The sequence below is a fragment of the Bactrocera neohumeralis genome, chromosome 5, assembly GCF_024586455.1.
Source record: "Bactrocera neohumeralis isolate Rockhampton chromosome 5, APGP_CSIRO_Bneo_wtdbg2-racon-allhic-juicebox.fasta_v2, whole genome shotgun sequence".
Taxonomy (NCBI): domain Eukaryota; kingdom Metazoa; phylum Arthropoda; class Insecta; order Diptera; family Tephritidae; genus Bactrocera; species Bactrocera neohumeralis.
In genome coordinates this window covers 20,164,978-20,179,097 of record NC_065922.1, presented here as the reverse complement: position 1 = coordinate 20,179,097, position 14,120 = coordinate 20,164,978, and the positions used below count along the sequence as shown (strand labels likewise).

Here is a 14,120-nt window from a genome sequence, read left to right as displayed (position 1 = left end):
TACAAAACCTAACCTAACCTAACATTTATATGGGTTTCATTAAGGTAGAATGACATTTGACTTGTTAAGGACAATAAATATGTAAAATTATTTCTATGATAATCTTAAACAAAGAAATGACTAGTAAACTAATTCAACTGAAACTTAAATGAATTTCGGTGTATTCACAGTTGAAAAAATTTAAAAAAAAAGTCTGAATTTATGAAATTCAATTTGACAACTCCAGTCTACGTGTGTTTCGAACATAAAAATTGATTTGCGTTTCGGGTAGTCAATAATTTATTCCAATATCTAAAGATACTTCTGAAAATATTTGAATTTTTTGGTATTTCGGGACTATAACATACATATAGTATTTATTATCTGAGCAAATTTTTTACCTCAAACTGTTAAATACTTTTAATTAATGACAACTATTCAATAATATGGATTTATACATAAAAAAATACATTTGTAGCTATTTGTGTAAATACCTCTAATAATTATATTTTATTTTTAAATATTTCCCCATTTTATATAATATATGTCGTTACTAACACTACCTACTAACCACATGTTTCGAAATCTATTTTTAATTATTTTTTAATTTCCATACTATAGCGTTCTGTAGATGATGTAAAATTAAAGAAATTACTACCCGTAAGCTTTTCAGGTTATTTTACGTTTCAAAAACTGTAAATAATGCGATATCAGGCAGTGAAAAATGATTGGGATAATATGTTATTTTGAAATTAATATTTCTATAAAATATTTTTTTTTTTTTAATATGTAAAAATATTATAATATAAATAACATATTAAAAAGAATTTAGAATATTAAAAAATACACACATGAATCGTTTCTGTAAAAACTTAAATCAGAATAAACAATGCTCAGAAAGGGTAATTAATATTTCTATAAATAGTGAACTTTTTAATTTATTATTATATGTATCGGGTGATTTTTTAAGAGCTTGATAACTTTTTTTTAAAAAAAACGCATAAAATTCGCTGAACAAAATTTGTCGATAAAAAAGCGGATTTTCTGCCAACTTTTCTAGGGCCCATTCACTGAAAATTTCTTGATTGGACTTTCCGAATGGACCACCTAAGACGCAGCCGCGGTCAACATTTAAATGAAATTATCTTCAAAAAGTAAATGTCATGAACCAATCTAAAGTTTCAAATAAAGAACCGAACTCTTAAAAAATCACCCGATATATGAATATTCCAGAATTTTGCTTTGAATTCTAATATCGCTAGACCAACAATTGCGCAGCAGGTCAAGAACCAGCAGGAGAAAATCTAAAACCAACATAACTATTATTTTATTAAAGTTTTTGTAAAAGGAGAAAATAGAAATTCAATTCGGAGACGTCTAACTTAATGGAAAGAAATTTGGTTGCCAAGAAGACACATGCTTAAATAGTAGCCCTTTTAGCGATATTTTCACTTACAATGGCAGCATCAAAGCTTCTAAATTTTCTGAGTCTGAACTTTCACCTGTTCCATTAAGGGATTAGATGGGTTTACTCGGGTAAAAAACAGACTTTTTTCAACAATTATTTTCTCATATAAAAAAATTAAATATTTTATTCGATTTTTTTATTGTTTCAAATATACGCAATTAAGAAATTCTGAAATTTTTTGAAAAAAATATTTTAAAGTCGGCCATTGTGACGGCATTTCCGATATTTCAAAGACCTGTGTAAAATTTCTTTATGTTGGTTGAGTGGTTCTCGAGAAATTTTGTCAACCGACTTCAAAAAGAAAATTTTGAAAAAAAATGTGTTTAAAAACGGGGCGCTTAGCCTAGCTAACCTCGAGCGCACAAGTTCTCAAGGCTATATCTCCAAAACTATTAATCGCATCGGAAAATTTAGGACAATATTGCAGAGGTATTGTAGAATTTAAAAAGACTTTATTGACGAAAATCGATTTTTTGGAACCCGTAAGCCCATGTAAGCCCTTAATATTATAAGATGTAATAGAAAATATGTACTTTTCACGGTTTGAGAAAGAAGTAATGGCATGAATGGCATGGTACAAAGGCATAGAGATCCGACAGCTAAAGAAAGGCGTTTTTCGATACAAAAAAATCTACTGTATCAATTACACTGTCCAACAAATGATAGACTTTTTGAATGGAACAGAATAGCGACTCCATAATTCTGAAAGGGTATGTTGAGTTGATCATTTTTGTAGAAAAAACTTATGGTCCAGCACGTCTGAGTTTTTTTTTACAGTGGGTCAAAATTTTCATTTTTTGGTCCAAATGTTGTAAGTTAATGTCTGAGAGAATTCTTATGGTCAAGTTGTATTGTGGAAAAATTATTTTTGTGGAAGATCTTAACCCTCTAACTGGTTTCTTTATGGGTCAATTTGACCCTTTTTTCGAGATCTAAAAATATCAAAAAAGGACATTTAAGGATTAAAATATTCTACGAAAATGTTTGGCGGAAAATTTCAGTGGGGGTCACCAAAGACACCATTGTTGTAAATAAAGCTCTTTACGATTGATAAAAAATTACACGCCAACATATACAAAGTAGGTGAAAACGTCGTCAAGTTCGGCCGGGCCAAACACTGACTTCTCGCGTCTAGTCGGCTGTGACTTACAAATCAGGTGTGATAAAATTAAGCATAATTGACTTACTAAGCAGTACACATCGGGTGTGATTTTTACTTTAATATAAAAAAAGAACAATTAAAGCTTAAATAAGCATGGCGGATTCTGTTTGCAAATTAAGAGATTGGTTTGTTTTATTTGTAGAAATTTTACGCACCTTCAAATAGAAGAAAGATATTCCTTACAATTGAAGAACCATATTTTATTTTCTTTGGAACACGATTTTTATCCAAGCTTCACGGATACCAAAAACTGTATGTACTACTTGCGAAAGTGGTCTTTTGACCTGGTACAAAAGCGGTACTAAGGCGCTGCCATTTTCTGCGCCTATTGTATGGATTGAACCTGAAAATCAAAATCAGATACATGCTATTTCTGCGTATTAAGTTTAATCTTTAATCCAGTGTCCTACTACTGCTGAAGCAAAAAAATAAATATGTACATACTATAATAAACCACTATTAAAACAAAATTATAATTTTTTTATCAATCGTAAAGAGCTTTATTTACAACAATGGTGTCTTTGGTGACCCCCACTGAAATTTTCCGCCAAACATTTTCGTAGAATATTTTAATCCTCAAATGTCCTTTTTTAAAGGATATTTTTTGATTTTCTCGAAAAAGGGTCAAATTGACCCATAAAGAAACCAGTTGGAGGGTTAAGATCTTCCACAAAAATAATCCTCATACAATTCCAGTATACAACTCTGACTATAAAATTCTCTCAGACATTAACTTACAACATTTTTTTCATATAGTATAATGCTCCCTTCGACCAAAAAATGAAAACTTTGACCCACTGTAAAAAAAAACTCAGACGTGCTGGACCATAAGTTTGTTCTACAAAAATGATCTACTCAATATACCCTTTCAGAATTATGGGGTCGCTATTCTGTTCCAAAAATGCTGTTGGACAGTGTTATCAAATAAAACTTAATATTTTATATAATTATAATTATAAAAACAAAAACTTCCACTGCCCTGTATAGCAGTGATTTCGGCCTCATCCGTGAATGAAAGTACAAGAAAGAAGACTATTTCTAGTACTTCTCTGAACAATATCCCAACCGTAGGGTCAGAAAAGAAGTCAAGGATTGCGAAATTGGCGGCGTATGAAAAAAGATGAATTTTTTGGCTGGAACATTCGATTTTTAAAAAGCTTAAAGATTATTTTATGGGGAAATTTGATTAAAAATATTAAATTCAACACTAGATGGCGCTATTGTAAAATCGGTTATAGCCACGTAAGCGGTGTCTGAGCCAATAATGATGAAGAAGAACATTAGGTGTGCCACCTAAAGAGAAATAAATAAATGTGTATGAATGAAGGAAAAAGTTTTTGATATAAGTAAGTGAAAGCTCGCCAAACTTTTCGAGCGCACCTCGTATACATTTAAAAAATTGTATCCCAATCAGTTTTCACTGTATGCGCGCTGTACTAAGCGCAATTACTTTAACAAAAAATTTTATTATTTTTTGAGCTTCAGAAATTATCTATCGCTTTTACATAAATTAAAATAAATTTTTTATTGGACCACTTTTTGGCGCCAAGCTTTGAAATATATAAAAAGTAGTTTTATACTGCTTTAAGATCAATACAAAGCCTATACAATCGAAATATATTAATGAAATCTAACAATGCATTTAGCAATTCAAAGCAACTGCTTGCCCAAGCTTTTAACATGACCTTGAAATTTATGCTTTGCTTGCAAAAACTCTCAAGCCTGCAATTTAGTAAAATTTAAATACAAAAATATGTATACATATTCCTTTAACTAGCCATAATTATATCGATAAGCTTAATTTATAACTGAAGCTTTCATAAAAAGCTCGCAGATTTTTAGAGCTTCCACTTCTTAAGCTTTTACTGCATATTATGTACCCAAATAAGCCTTAAAAATATATTTATTAGCACTTCATAAAGCTGTCTTCACTAAAAAAATATATTTTATTATCTTCACATCTCCACCAAAAAGGTTTCAATGCCCAAATGGAATACCGGCACAAAGAAGGACAACGCCGACATCGCCGCGCTGGAAGCCATCACCAATGCGCTGCTCAAGGAGGTCAAAGAAGCACAAGAGAACAAACCCAAAGTCTTAAAAATTGTCATTTACGAAACATCGGTCTAAGCTAAGCAACGGTACTAAATACAATTACAAATTAATTAAGTCTAGTTATAACAAAAACAATAGCAAATACGTGGAATATAGAAAATTAGCATATTTATTATATAATTTCACTTCAGTTCAAGTTAATATTACGAAGCGCACAAATTTTACAAGAATCAGTGAAAGCAAACTCGCCAATAAACGTTTAAGTAGCACTAAATCACGAAACAATAATTTCCAAGCATACTTTTAGGCCGTCGACAGCAAAGTCGTTAGCTGCATTTTGTCTGTATGTAATATTTATATGTTGGCAGCGAGCAACAAACATGTTGGGTACATGTTCGATTCATTTGTAGACAACAACAACAAAAACATGGAAATCGATTGTAAGCATATCTAAGTGTAGCTTAGTAGAGTTAGTAGCGTAAGGCTTCCATAAATTTAAATGTAAGTAGTTGTAATTAAGTGTGTTTGTAGTTGTAGTTGCTAGATATAGAAGCGTTATTTTCAGTTTTTAGTTTAGACTTGTTTTATAAGTTATTATTTAATTTGAATTTTTTTATAATTTAAAACAAACACAAAGTGCGAGTTGGCGCGTGAAAAAAGTTACTCATACGCCGTGGTAACCGCCAAACGTGCTTGCAAGGACCTCACGACATTTGAGCAACTGTAATTTAGTAGCAATTGTAATATTTATTTAGCTTAAGTAGAAGCATATTGTATTGATTTACTTATAATATTTGTTACTTTTAATAAAAAAAGACTTAAATGTAAAAATTTTTGGTATTTATTTCAATATTCAAGGAAGTAGCGAAATTTGTTTTGGGTATATTTTTTATAAAAAGAGTAGAAATTTCGAATATTAAAAAAAAAACTCGCTTGAAGTAAGCTATGATGTAAGGTTAGGTTTTCAATTTTTTATTTTTTTCAAAAATGTGAGAAACGAGGGTGGTGCACTTAAGCTCGACGGGAATAAGCTACCTCATCAAAGTCCTCAACCTGTCGCTGACCACTCTTCAAATACCTGATACGTGGAAAATCGGAAGAATTGTCCCACTACTGAAATCTGGGAAACCCGCCAACAAAAAGGAGTCATATCGTTCGATAACTCTCCTCTCCCCAGTAGTGAAGACACTAGCAATCACCAGCATGGCTTCCGAAAAGTGCACAGCACCACCACAGCACTTAGCATCATAAACAACCAGATATTTCATGGTCTCAACCAAAAACCACCCTGCGAGAGGATGATCCTTGTTGCGTTAGACTTGTCAAAAGGCTTTAGACACAGACAATTACACAACGCTACTTGGGGACATCGAAGAAGGATCTGAAGAGGTGGACTATGAACAACCTGAGCCGTCGATTTCAGGTGTGATTTTCGACAGCTTGTGCTCCTTCACTCCTCAGATGACCTCGATTGTTACCAAAGTCGTAAAAAAGTCCTCAAGTCGCTAGCCGGCAGCACATGGGGAAAAGACAAAGAAACGTCGGTGGCAACATGCCAGGCAATCGGCCGGCCTTGGATGCAGTGAAACGCAGACGAGGAAGCTACAAACATATCCAAACACAGCATTCCGGACTACGACCGAATGCTTCTTGATGTCTTCCATCGCACACCTGCACAGTAAGGCCCGCTATAGCTGTAGCAATGCGATCTGAACAATTTGACCCAATATTGTACCGTTGCTTTAGGCAAATATATGAGCTTAAATTTCGTGAAGTTACTTTTCGAAATAAAAAAGTTTTCCGTACAAAGACTTGAGTTGGATCGGTCAGTTTGTATGATAGCTGCATCTTATAGTGGTCCGGTATCGGCGGTTCCGACAAATTACCAGCTTTTTGGGGAGAAAATAACGTCAGTTCAAAAACTCAAACACTGAGTGACTAGCTTATCGCTTGCGGTTAGGTATTCTGCGACTTCCCCTTTCAACCAACCAATCCTCTAACAAACAAAAGCCGCAATTAAGGACGCGTAAAAAGCCATTAAAACCATACAAAACGTATCAATCAGCGAGCACGCAATTTTTTTCACTCAAACTTACAGATATGTATAAGAAAGATGTATGTATGGTAAGTAATAGAAAAATATATAAAAATGTGTAGAAATGGTTTTTTCCTAAGCGACTGTGATAGATATACATAAATTATAATATTTAAAAGGACCCTTGTGATGGCACACTTATAGGATACAATTTTGCCTTAGAGGGCTACTTCGTTTGTCTACATAACCTCTTTCATTCAAGAGCTCATCTTTACTACATTTCTCGCCCAACTTGTTTTCATAGTTGTAGATGTTATCCGATAAATGGAAGGACCTATAAGATCTAAACTTGCCTCGAATGGCCAATAATTTTTTTAAACTTATTCACAGCATTAATATTTTCGGAGAATCTCATTGCGTTTTGATCGCAATCTTATACTCTTTACTACTATTCGGTGCAAAGATCGTACGCTGGTTCAAAGTAATGTTCTTGTTGAAGCGGCAGAAAACATTCCTGAAGTAATTTCGAGACATGGCGCTCAGTTGACAGTTCTTTGCACGTTAAAAATCCGGATCCGTTCTGGTTATTTAGATCCGATTTTCATGGGAATGGGGTTCAAAGTAGTGGTAACGACCCCCTTTTAAAAATTATTTTATATTTTATAATAAGAAGATCAAAAATATTAGTTTGCTTCATCCAAATTCCAAGAACTATGAGAACAATTTTTTAACTTCTTCTTCTATACCCGATCTTGCGAAATCTAGTAACTCTCGATGAAATTTTAGTTGTAGAATAACTTTTTTTAATTTATGTTATTAAAATTGTCAAGAAAAAGTATAAGGAAAGATTTGAAAAGTTCGACTATTTAGTATAATTCTGACGAAACGAATATTTTGAGGTTAGGAATGTTTTGAGAAAGTTTTCAGAAAATAAGGCGCTCAGTTGTGGAAAAAATAATGCCTATTCTAAAAGTTGGAAGCACTTTATGAAACGGTTATTATAATTTTTTACGAAGGAATTACAAAATTTCGGTAAAAGCATTTAAAAAAAAAGTTATAACAAAATTATTTTATTAAAAAATTAATAAATTTGATAAAAAATTATTTAATATTAATATTAAAAAAAAAATTTATTTCCGTAAAAAAATTAAAAAAATTTATAAAAAAATTATTATATAAAAAAAAATAAATAAATAATATAAAAAAACAAATAACATATTTTTTTTATAATATTTTGTTGTATAAAATTTATTTATTTTTTTTTATAAAATAAAATTTTTATACATACTTTTTAATTCTTTTACAGAAATAACAAACAAAATCATAAAAATATTATTTTATAAAACAAATAAATATTTTTTTTTAATTTTTTTGTTTATAAAATAATTTTTTTTAAGTTTTTAAAATCCTAAATTTCATAAAATAAAACTATAATACATTAATTTTTTTGAATAATTTTTTTTATAATTCTTTTTTAAAAACTTTTAAAATACTTAATTTTATAAAAAAAAATATTTTATTTATATTTTTTTAATTTTTTTTTTATAAAAATAATAGTATAAGAATTTTTAAAATACTTTATTTTATTAAGAAAATTATTTTATTTATATTTTTTTATTAATTTTTTTTCATAAAAATAATGGAATAAAAATTTTTAAAATATTTAATTTTATTAAAAAAATTATTTTATTAATTTTTTTTTTTTTTGTATAAAATAATTTTTTAATTTATCTTTTTATAAAAAATTGGCAATATTTTTTTAAATGCAATAAGAAATGTTTTCTTTTGTCGTTTACAGAGATATTAGTTCCTTTCGTATCTCAGCCATCCCTTACCTTGTTTGCCATATTTTTATAAATTCCATACACAAATTTGTACACAAATTTCTATATGCTAATATGCCAACCACATCTTTCATTTTCCCCAAACCACGAGCAGCTCCGGACTCCGCTTGCCACACACAGATTTGCACACATGCGTAACACGAAATTAGATTTCTTCCTACTTAACATATATGATATATTCGCATTAGCATATTCCTCCCGAAATAAATCAATGTAACTTCAAACTAACAGTAATAACCTTTTATGCTCCCCATTTTTCACACTCCCCCACTTTTGGCGCGCACGCAACCCGCGAGCAGCTCATGATTTCTATATTAACATAAATGTCAGGCATTTAGCACATTTCGCCCATAAAATTGCGTGATAACGGTGAAAAAAGAGACCACTAAAATGTAAAACAAAACAAATAATTATCTGTGTGTGTTTGTGTGTGTGTGACAGTAAAAAAGGAGAACTGGGGGCTCGACAGTGCGGCCACCGAGGAAGCGCGTTTGAAGAATGGATTTATGAGTAAATAAGTTCGGTTGCTTATATGGCGGTGTATATGTGTATGTATGTGTGTATTGAAGGATGTGCCACATTATGCGCGTGCCTGAACATAACAAAGCAGAAAAACTTAAATATTTTGATTTCATGTTGAATAATTGTGCCGAGAAATTTATGAACTTATGATTAAGTGAATGTTTTCGGTTTTTTGTTTTGTATGAAGAAAATGAGTTATATCATATCGTGTACTTACATGAATTCACACATACATGAATGCATACATACATACAAAGGTACATACATAGAATAGAGGTGCATATGTTTCTTCATTTATGTAATGAAAATATAATAGTATGGCAAGTATCGGCTTTTCCGATGTGACTTTTCTTAAGGTATTAAAATTAATGGGTTTGCAACAAAATAGAGTTACGCAACTAAAAAACATCACATTCGTGGTTAAAAAAACGCTACGTTTACGATTTTAGTAATAGTTTTGAATTTAACAATACTTAAAGAGTTTAAAAAAATAAAAGGTAGCCACCTGTTTGAAAATTTCAATTAAAAAGATAAAAACAATTATTGTGAAAATCTGCCTTGCAAAGGTAAAAGTTGAAATTTTTTTTGGAGGCGAAGTTGCCACTTGTTTCAAAAAAAGTTTTACAATGCTTACATAGTTTTAAAAAGTTGAAATGTTGCCACCTGTTTGAAATTTTAAATTAAAAGATATATAAATATAAAAGCGAAAACGGCCACGCAAATATAATTTGTGAAATTTTTTCTAAAGAGGCGTTGCCACCTGCTTTGAAATTTTAATTTCAAGAAATTAATAAATATGCAATATAATTATTACAATATAGAACCAAAAATGTATGAAAAATAGTGGTCGAAGACATCTATGAAAGAAAGGTTGCCACCCTTATTTTTTTATTTAATTAAATTGTTAAAATAAAATCAATTTCGTTACCAGTTTATCAACATGAACTGGATTGGAACAATTTAAATGGGAAACAATAAAAGCACTTTTCTCACACCACCACCACCATCTTTACAGGGTTCGAGGCCCATCTAAAAGCTCTCCTGTACTTTGGGTCCGGCACCCGGTTGCAATACAACTCAACATTGAACTGACAAAGTGTCAGTTCTACCCCCATTTGGATATAAACCACAACCTCCACGATACTCCCCAAGGGGGCAGTCCGCATGAGCAGCAGCGAACTCCAAGGTCTCCTGCTCTTCTTGATACTAGAATTAAGTCTCCGGTCAGATTTCGTAGCCGAAACTACTACTATTTGAGTTTCCATACAGCTCTGGACTGGTGGCCAGGGATTGGATTACCTTTTTCGTCTCAAAAGCAAAGGAATATTGCCGCTTTGCCTCGGGATCATACTCAAAGTTCCATGACTCGTCACCTGTGATTACGTTATTCAAAAATTGGAGGTCACTTTCACACATGTTCAAATTTTTCTGTTAAAAATTTCTGGTCGTCAATGAGTACTTTTGGGACCATCTTCGCGCACACCTTACGAATATTCAAGTGCTCCGGCCCAATGTCATAGACCACAGATTTTGATAAATCTTCTGAGCAATTAAACGAATACTTAGTCGACGGTCTGAGTTCAAAACTTTGCGCAGGTTTGACTTGCGTTACATACCTGATACAGAAAATCGGTAAACGGAATGGGGAAATCTACCTTTCAACAGCCTTTTTACCGTTTTTTCCATCGATATGTCAACCCCCACATCTAAACCCAAAGTATTTACAATTTCTAAAAATGTTCCCCCCGCTCGCTCTAACTCAGACCGCGAGTGACCTTCAACCAAAAGAAAAGATCATCCGCATACGCACTACACTTATAGAGTTGCTCCAGCTGCCCAAGCAAAGAGTGCATCATGAGATTTCAAATATATGGACCACAGATGGAACCCTGCGGGCAGCCATGAATCATCCCAAACCCCGAAGAAAACATAATCGCCGAGATAGGACTCTATTTTGATTCAGAAGAAAAATCGTACAACTGTATCGCCCACGATACTATAGCAACTATATTGCGTATAGAAGAATATGCTCTAAATTTTCCCAAAAAATTATTATTTTTTTATTCTGAATTACCTGGGAATGTATCTTCAACTTGTCATTATATTGCTCTGAAGCAGTTAACAAAAGATTTTATTTTTAAATTTTGATTCAAAATCAAATACAAAGTCTGTAAAATTACTAATTGTATTTGCTTCACCTTCATAGCCACACACACACGAGCACATTAGCTTCTAAGTATATGCATTTATTTATTTACAAGTTATGTATATAGACATAAGTGACATAACATATATAGTTCAAAAACTATAAAACTAACCGAAAGGCGACCTGCCTGCCATTTAAATGGCTTCTAATGAATTTGTTTACTCAAAAACTAAAGACAAAAGAAAAATTCACTGAAATGCAAGCTGAATGAATATGACGCATTCATTGTTGTTATACGTAAGTGCAATTTTTGGTTCAGAGTGGAAATATAAAAAAATTAAATTCTACTTCTCCAAGTGATTTCAGAGACATATCTACAAAGTAGAAAATCACGGGTGATCCAGGAAAGGGTACGATTTCAATAGCCACGGCCAAGATTTGAAATTGAATTTAAAGTTTCAGTGTTTTTTCTTTATAAAAAGTAGGAAACCTCGGAATGGATCACCCGTTAAATGTACTACGTAAATATTTACATAACCTATTTCAAATTTAGTATAAATATTACTACAAACATATTTATTGTACACCATTCTGTTTTGTGTTAGTTATCTACAGCTTGCCTCGCAGGCTGTTGTAAGTTCAGTGCGCATGCGCACTGAATGCTTTGAGTGCACAAGTAATCCAATGTTGATTTTTACTATTTTGTTTCATAAAGAAATTTTAGATTATGACTCAAGTCATTTTTACATTAACGAAGAGGTTTATAAAAATGGCGTTGCCACCTGTTTAAAGTTTTCAGTCAATATTAATATTTAAAATATAATTCATTGGAAATTTATCAAATAAAAAAGATTAAAAAATTATTGATGAAGTTTAAACAATAGTGTTGCCACCTGTTTAAATTTTTCGGTCAATAAAAATATTTATAATATAATTGAATGCAAATGTATTCAATAAAAAAGTTTCAAATATGATTTATGAGGTTTAGAAAAATAGCAGTTGCCACCTGTTTAAAGTTTTTAGGCAATTAAAATATTTTTAATATAATTGATTGCAAATGCACCAAATAAAAGTGATTCAAAAATGTTTGAAGATGCTTAAAAAAATAGTGTTGCCACCTGTTTAAAGTTTTGTGTCAATATTAATATTTTTGATATAATTGATTGCAAATGTATCAAATAAAAGAGATTTAAAAATGGTTGATGAGGTTTAGAAAGAATAGCGTTGCCACCTGTATAAGGTTTTCAGTCAATAATAATATTTATAAAATAATTGATTACAAATTTATCAAATAAAAGAAATTTAAGAGTGCTTAAAATTGAAATTATTTTGTGAAGGGTTGCCACATAATTTTAATAATTAATAATAATAAAATATATTTTTTTAAATAAATGCAAACGTATTTGAGTAGTCTTTCATGTAATTAGAAAATTTATTTATTTTTTCAAAAAAATAATAGAAAAATGCAAAAATAATTTCTTTCTTATAAATAGCAGCATGGCAACTCGAATAGAAATTGAATTTGTTGTAACTATATTGTTTGTCCTAAGACCACAAAACATACTATCTTACCAGACGAATTTAGCTAATTAAAAAATACCAATGAAGAGATATTTCTGGTCGCCTTGCTGAAGTCTTTGTCGTGAAGAAACTACGTGTCAACCGATTTATTGTCGGCAGCGAATTCGTAAATCTAAATGTGAAAGCGATCTATAAGTCGCTAGATACGGTTACACAAGCTATTAAACTATACAATACAATTTTTAATATTAAGTAAACTGTCAGGGTTGCCATAATACAAAACTTATGTGAATTTCTTCTCACCGTCAGCATGAAAAACAGTACAAAAAATAACGTTAACTTCGGTTTCAACGAAGCTATTTCATGCAAGCACTTGATTCCGATCGCTCTGTTTGTATGACAGCTATGTACATGCTATAATGGTCCGATCTGAACAGTTTCTTCGGGGATGGCGCCAATGCCTCAGAAAATAATTCACGCAAAGTCTCTTGAAGATATCTCATCAAATGAAGAAGCTTACATACAAGCACTCGATTCCGATCGCTCTGTTTGTATGGCAGCTAAAGTGGGCCGATATCGGCAGTAAACGAGCAGTATCTTGATGAGAAAAGAACGAGTGCGAAATTTCAGATCGTTATGTTCCAAAAACTGGGATACTGGTTCACAGACAGACGGACGGACATGGCTAATTCGACTCAACTGGTCAACTGATCATTTTTAATATATTTTATAGGGTCTCTGACGTTTCCTCCTGGGTTTGAAGTTAGTAGGACACACTTAGTATACCCTGTTAAGGATGATTTTTTGATTTTTATCTCTAATAAAAACCAATTTTTTTTTATCTAATTAAATAATATACTATAAAAATAATATTAATAAAAAAAAATATTATTATATTACTTTTGCATTTCTAATTATTTATATACATACATAATTTTTAGAAAAAAAAATTATTGGTTCTAAAATCAAATTTTTTCAAACAAAATAATGTGAAGTTAATTTAATATTTTTAATAAAAAAATATTTTTTTTTTGGTATTTTTTGTTATTTGTTCACATAATTTTTTTTACTAAAAAAAATTTTGTTTCTAAATTTTGTTTCTAAATTTTTTTTACTAAAATTTTTTTTTTTTTTCTAGTGGTTTTTTAAATCAGAAGTGTCCAAGAAAATATTCATTTAGACCCAAAAAAATTACTTTAACAAAATTGAAATTCGAAAAAGCAAAATAATAAACTCTTTCCCTGATAAATTTTCATATCAATTAAAAATAATGCAAATGGACTTTATGATAAAAAAAACTGCATTAAAATATCAAAATTTTAATTTACTGTATGTAATTATATTAATATTCCATAAATTAATATTTATTACAAACTTTGCAAATTAGT

General features: G+C 30.9%; 1 protein-coding gene across 3 annotated transcripts in view; it reads left to right on the top strand.

Annotated features, from left to right (window-relative positions):
• LOC126758557 (TWiK family of potassium channels protein 9) overlaps positions 1 to 5,476 on the top strand; it is a 93,759-nt gene extending 88,283 nt beyond the window's left edge. For 2 of the 3 annotated variants that reach the window (XM_050472875.1, XM_050472876.1), the window contains one exon: positions 4,584 to 5,476. In XM_050472875.1, coding sequence (XP_050328832.1) covers positions 4,584 to 4,739 — 156 coding nt within the window. In that variant the 3' untranslated portion in view covers positions 4,740 to 5,476. Of the gene's footprint in view, positions 1 to 600; positions 640 to 4,583 lie in introns of all 3 variants that reach the window. The other variant, XM_050472874.1, reaches the window with a different exon arrangement.
• The last annotated feature ends 8,644 nt before the right edge of the window (positions 5,477 to 14,120 follow it).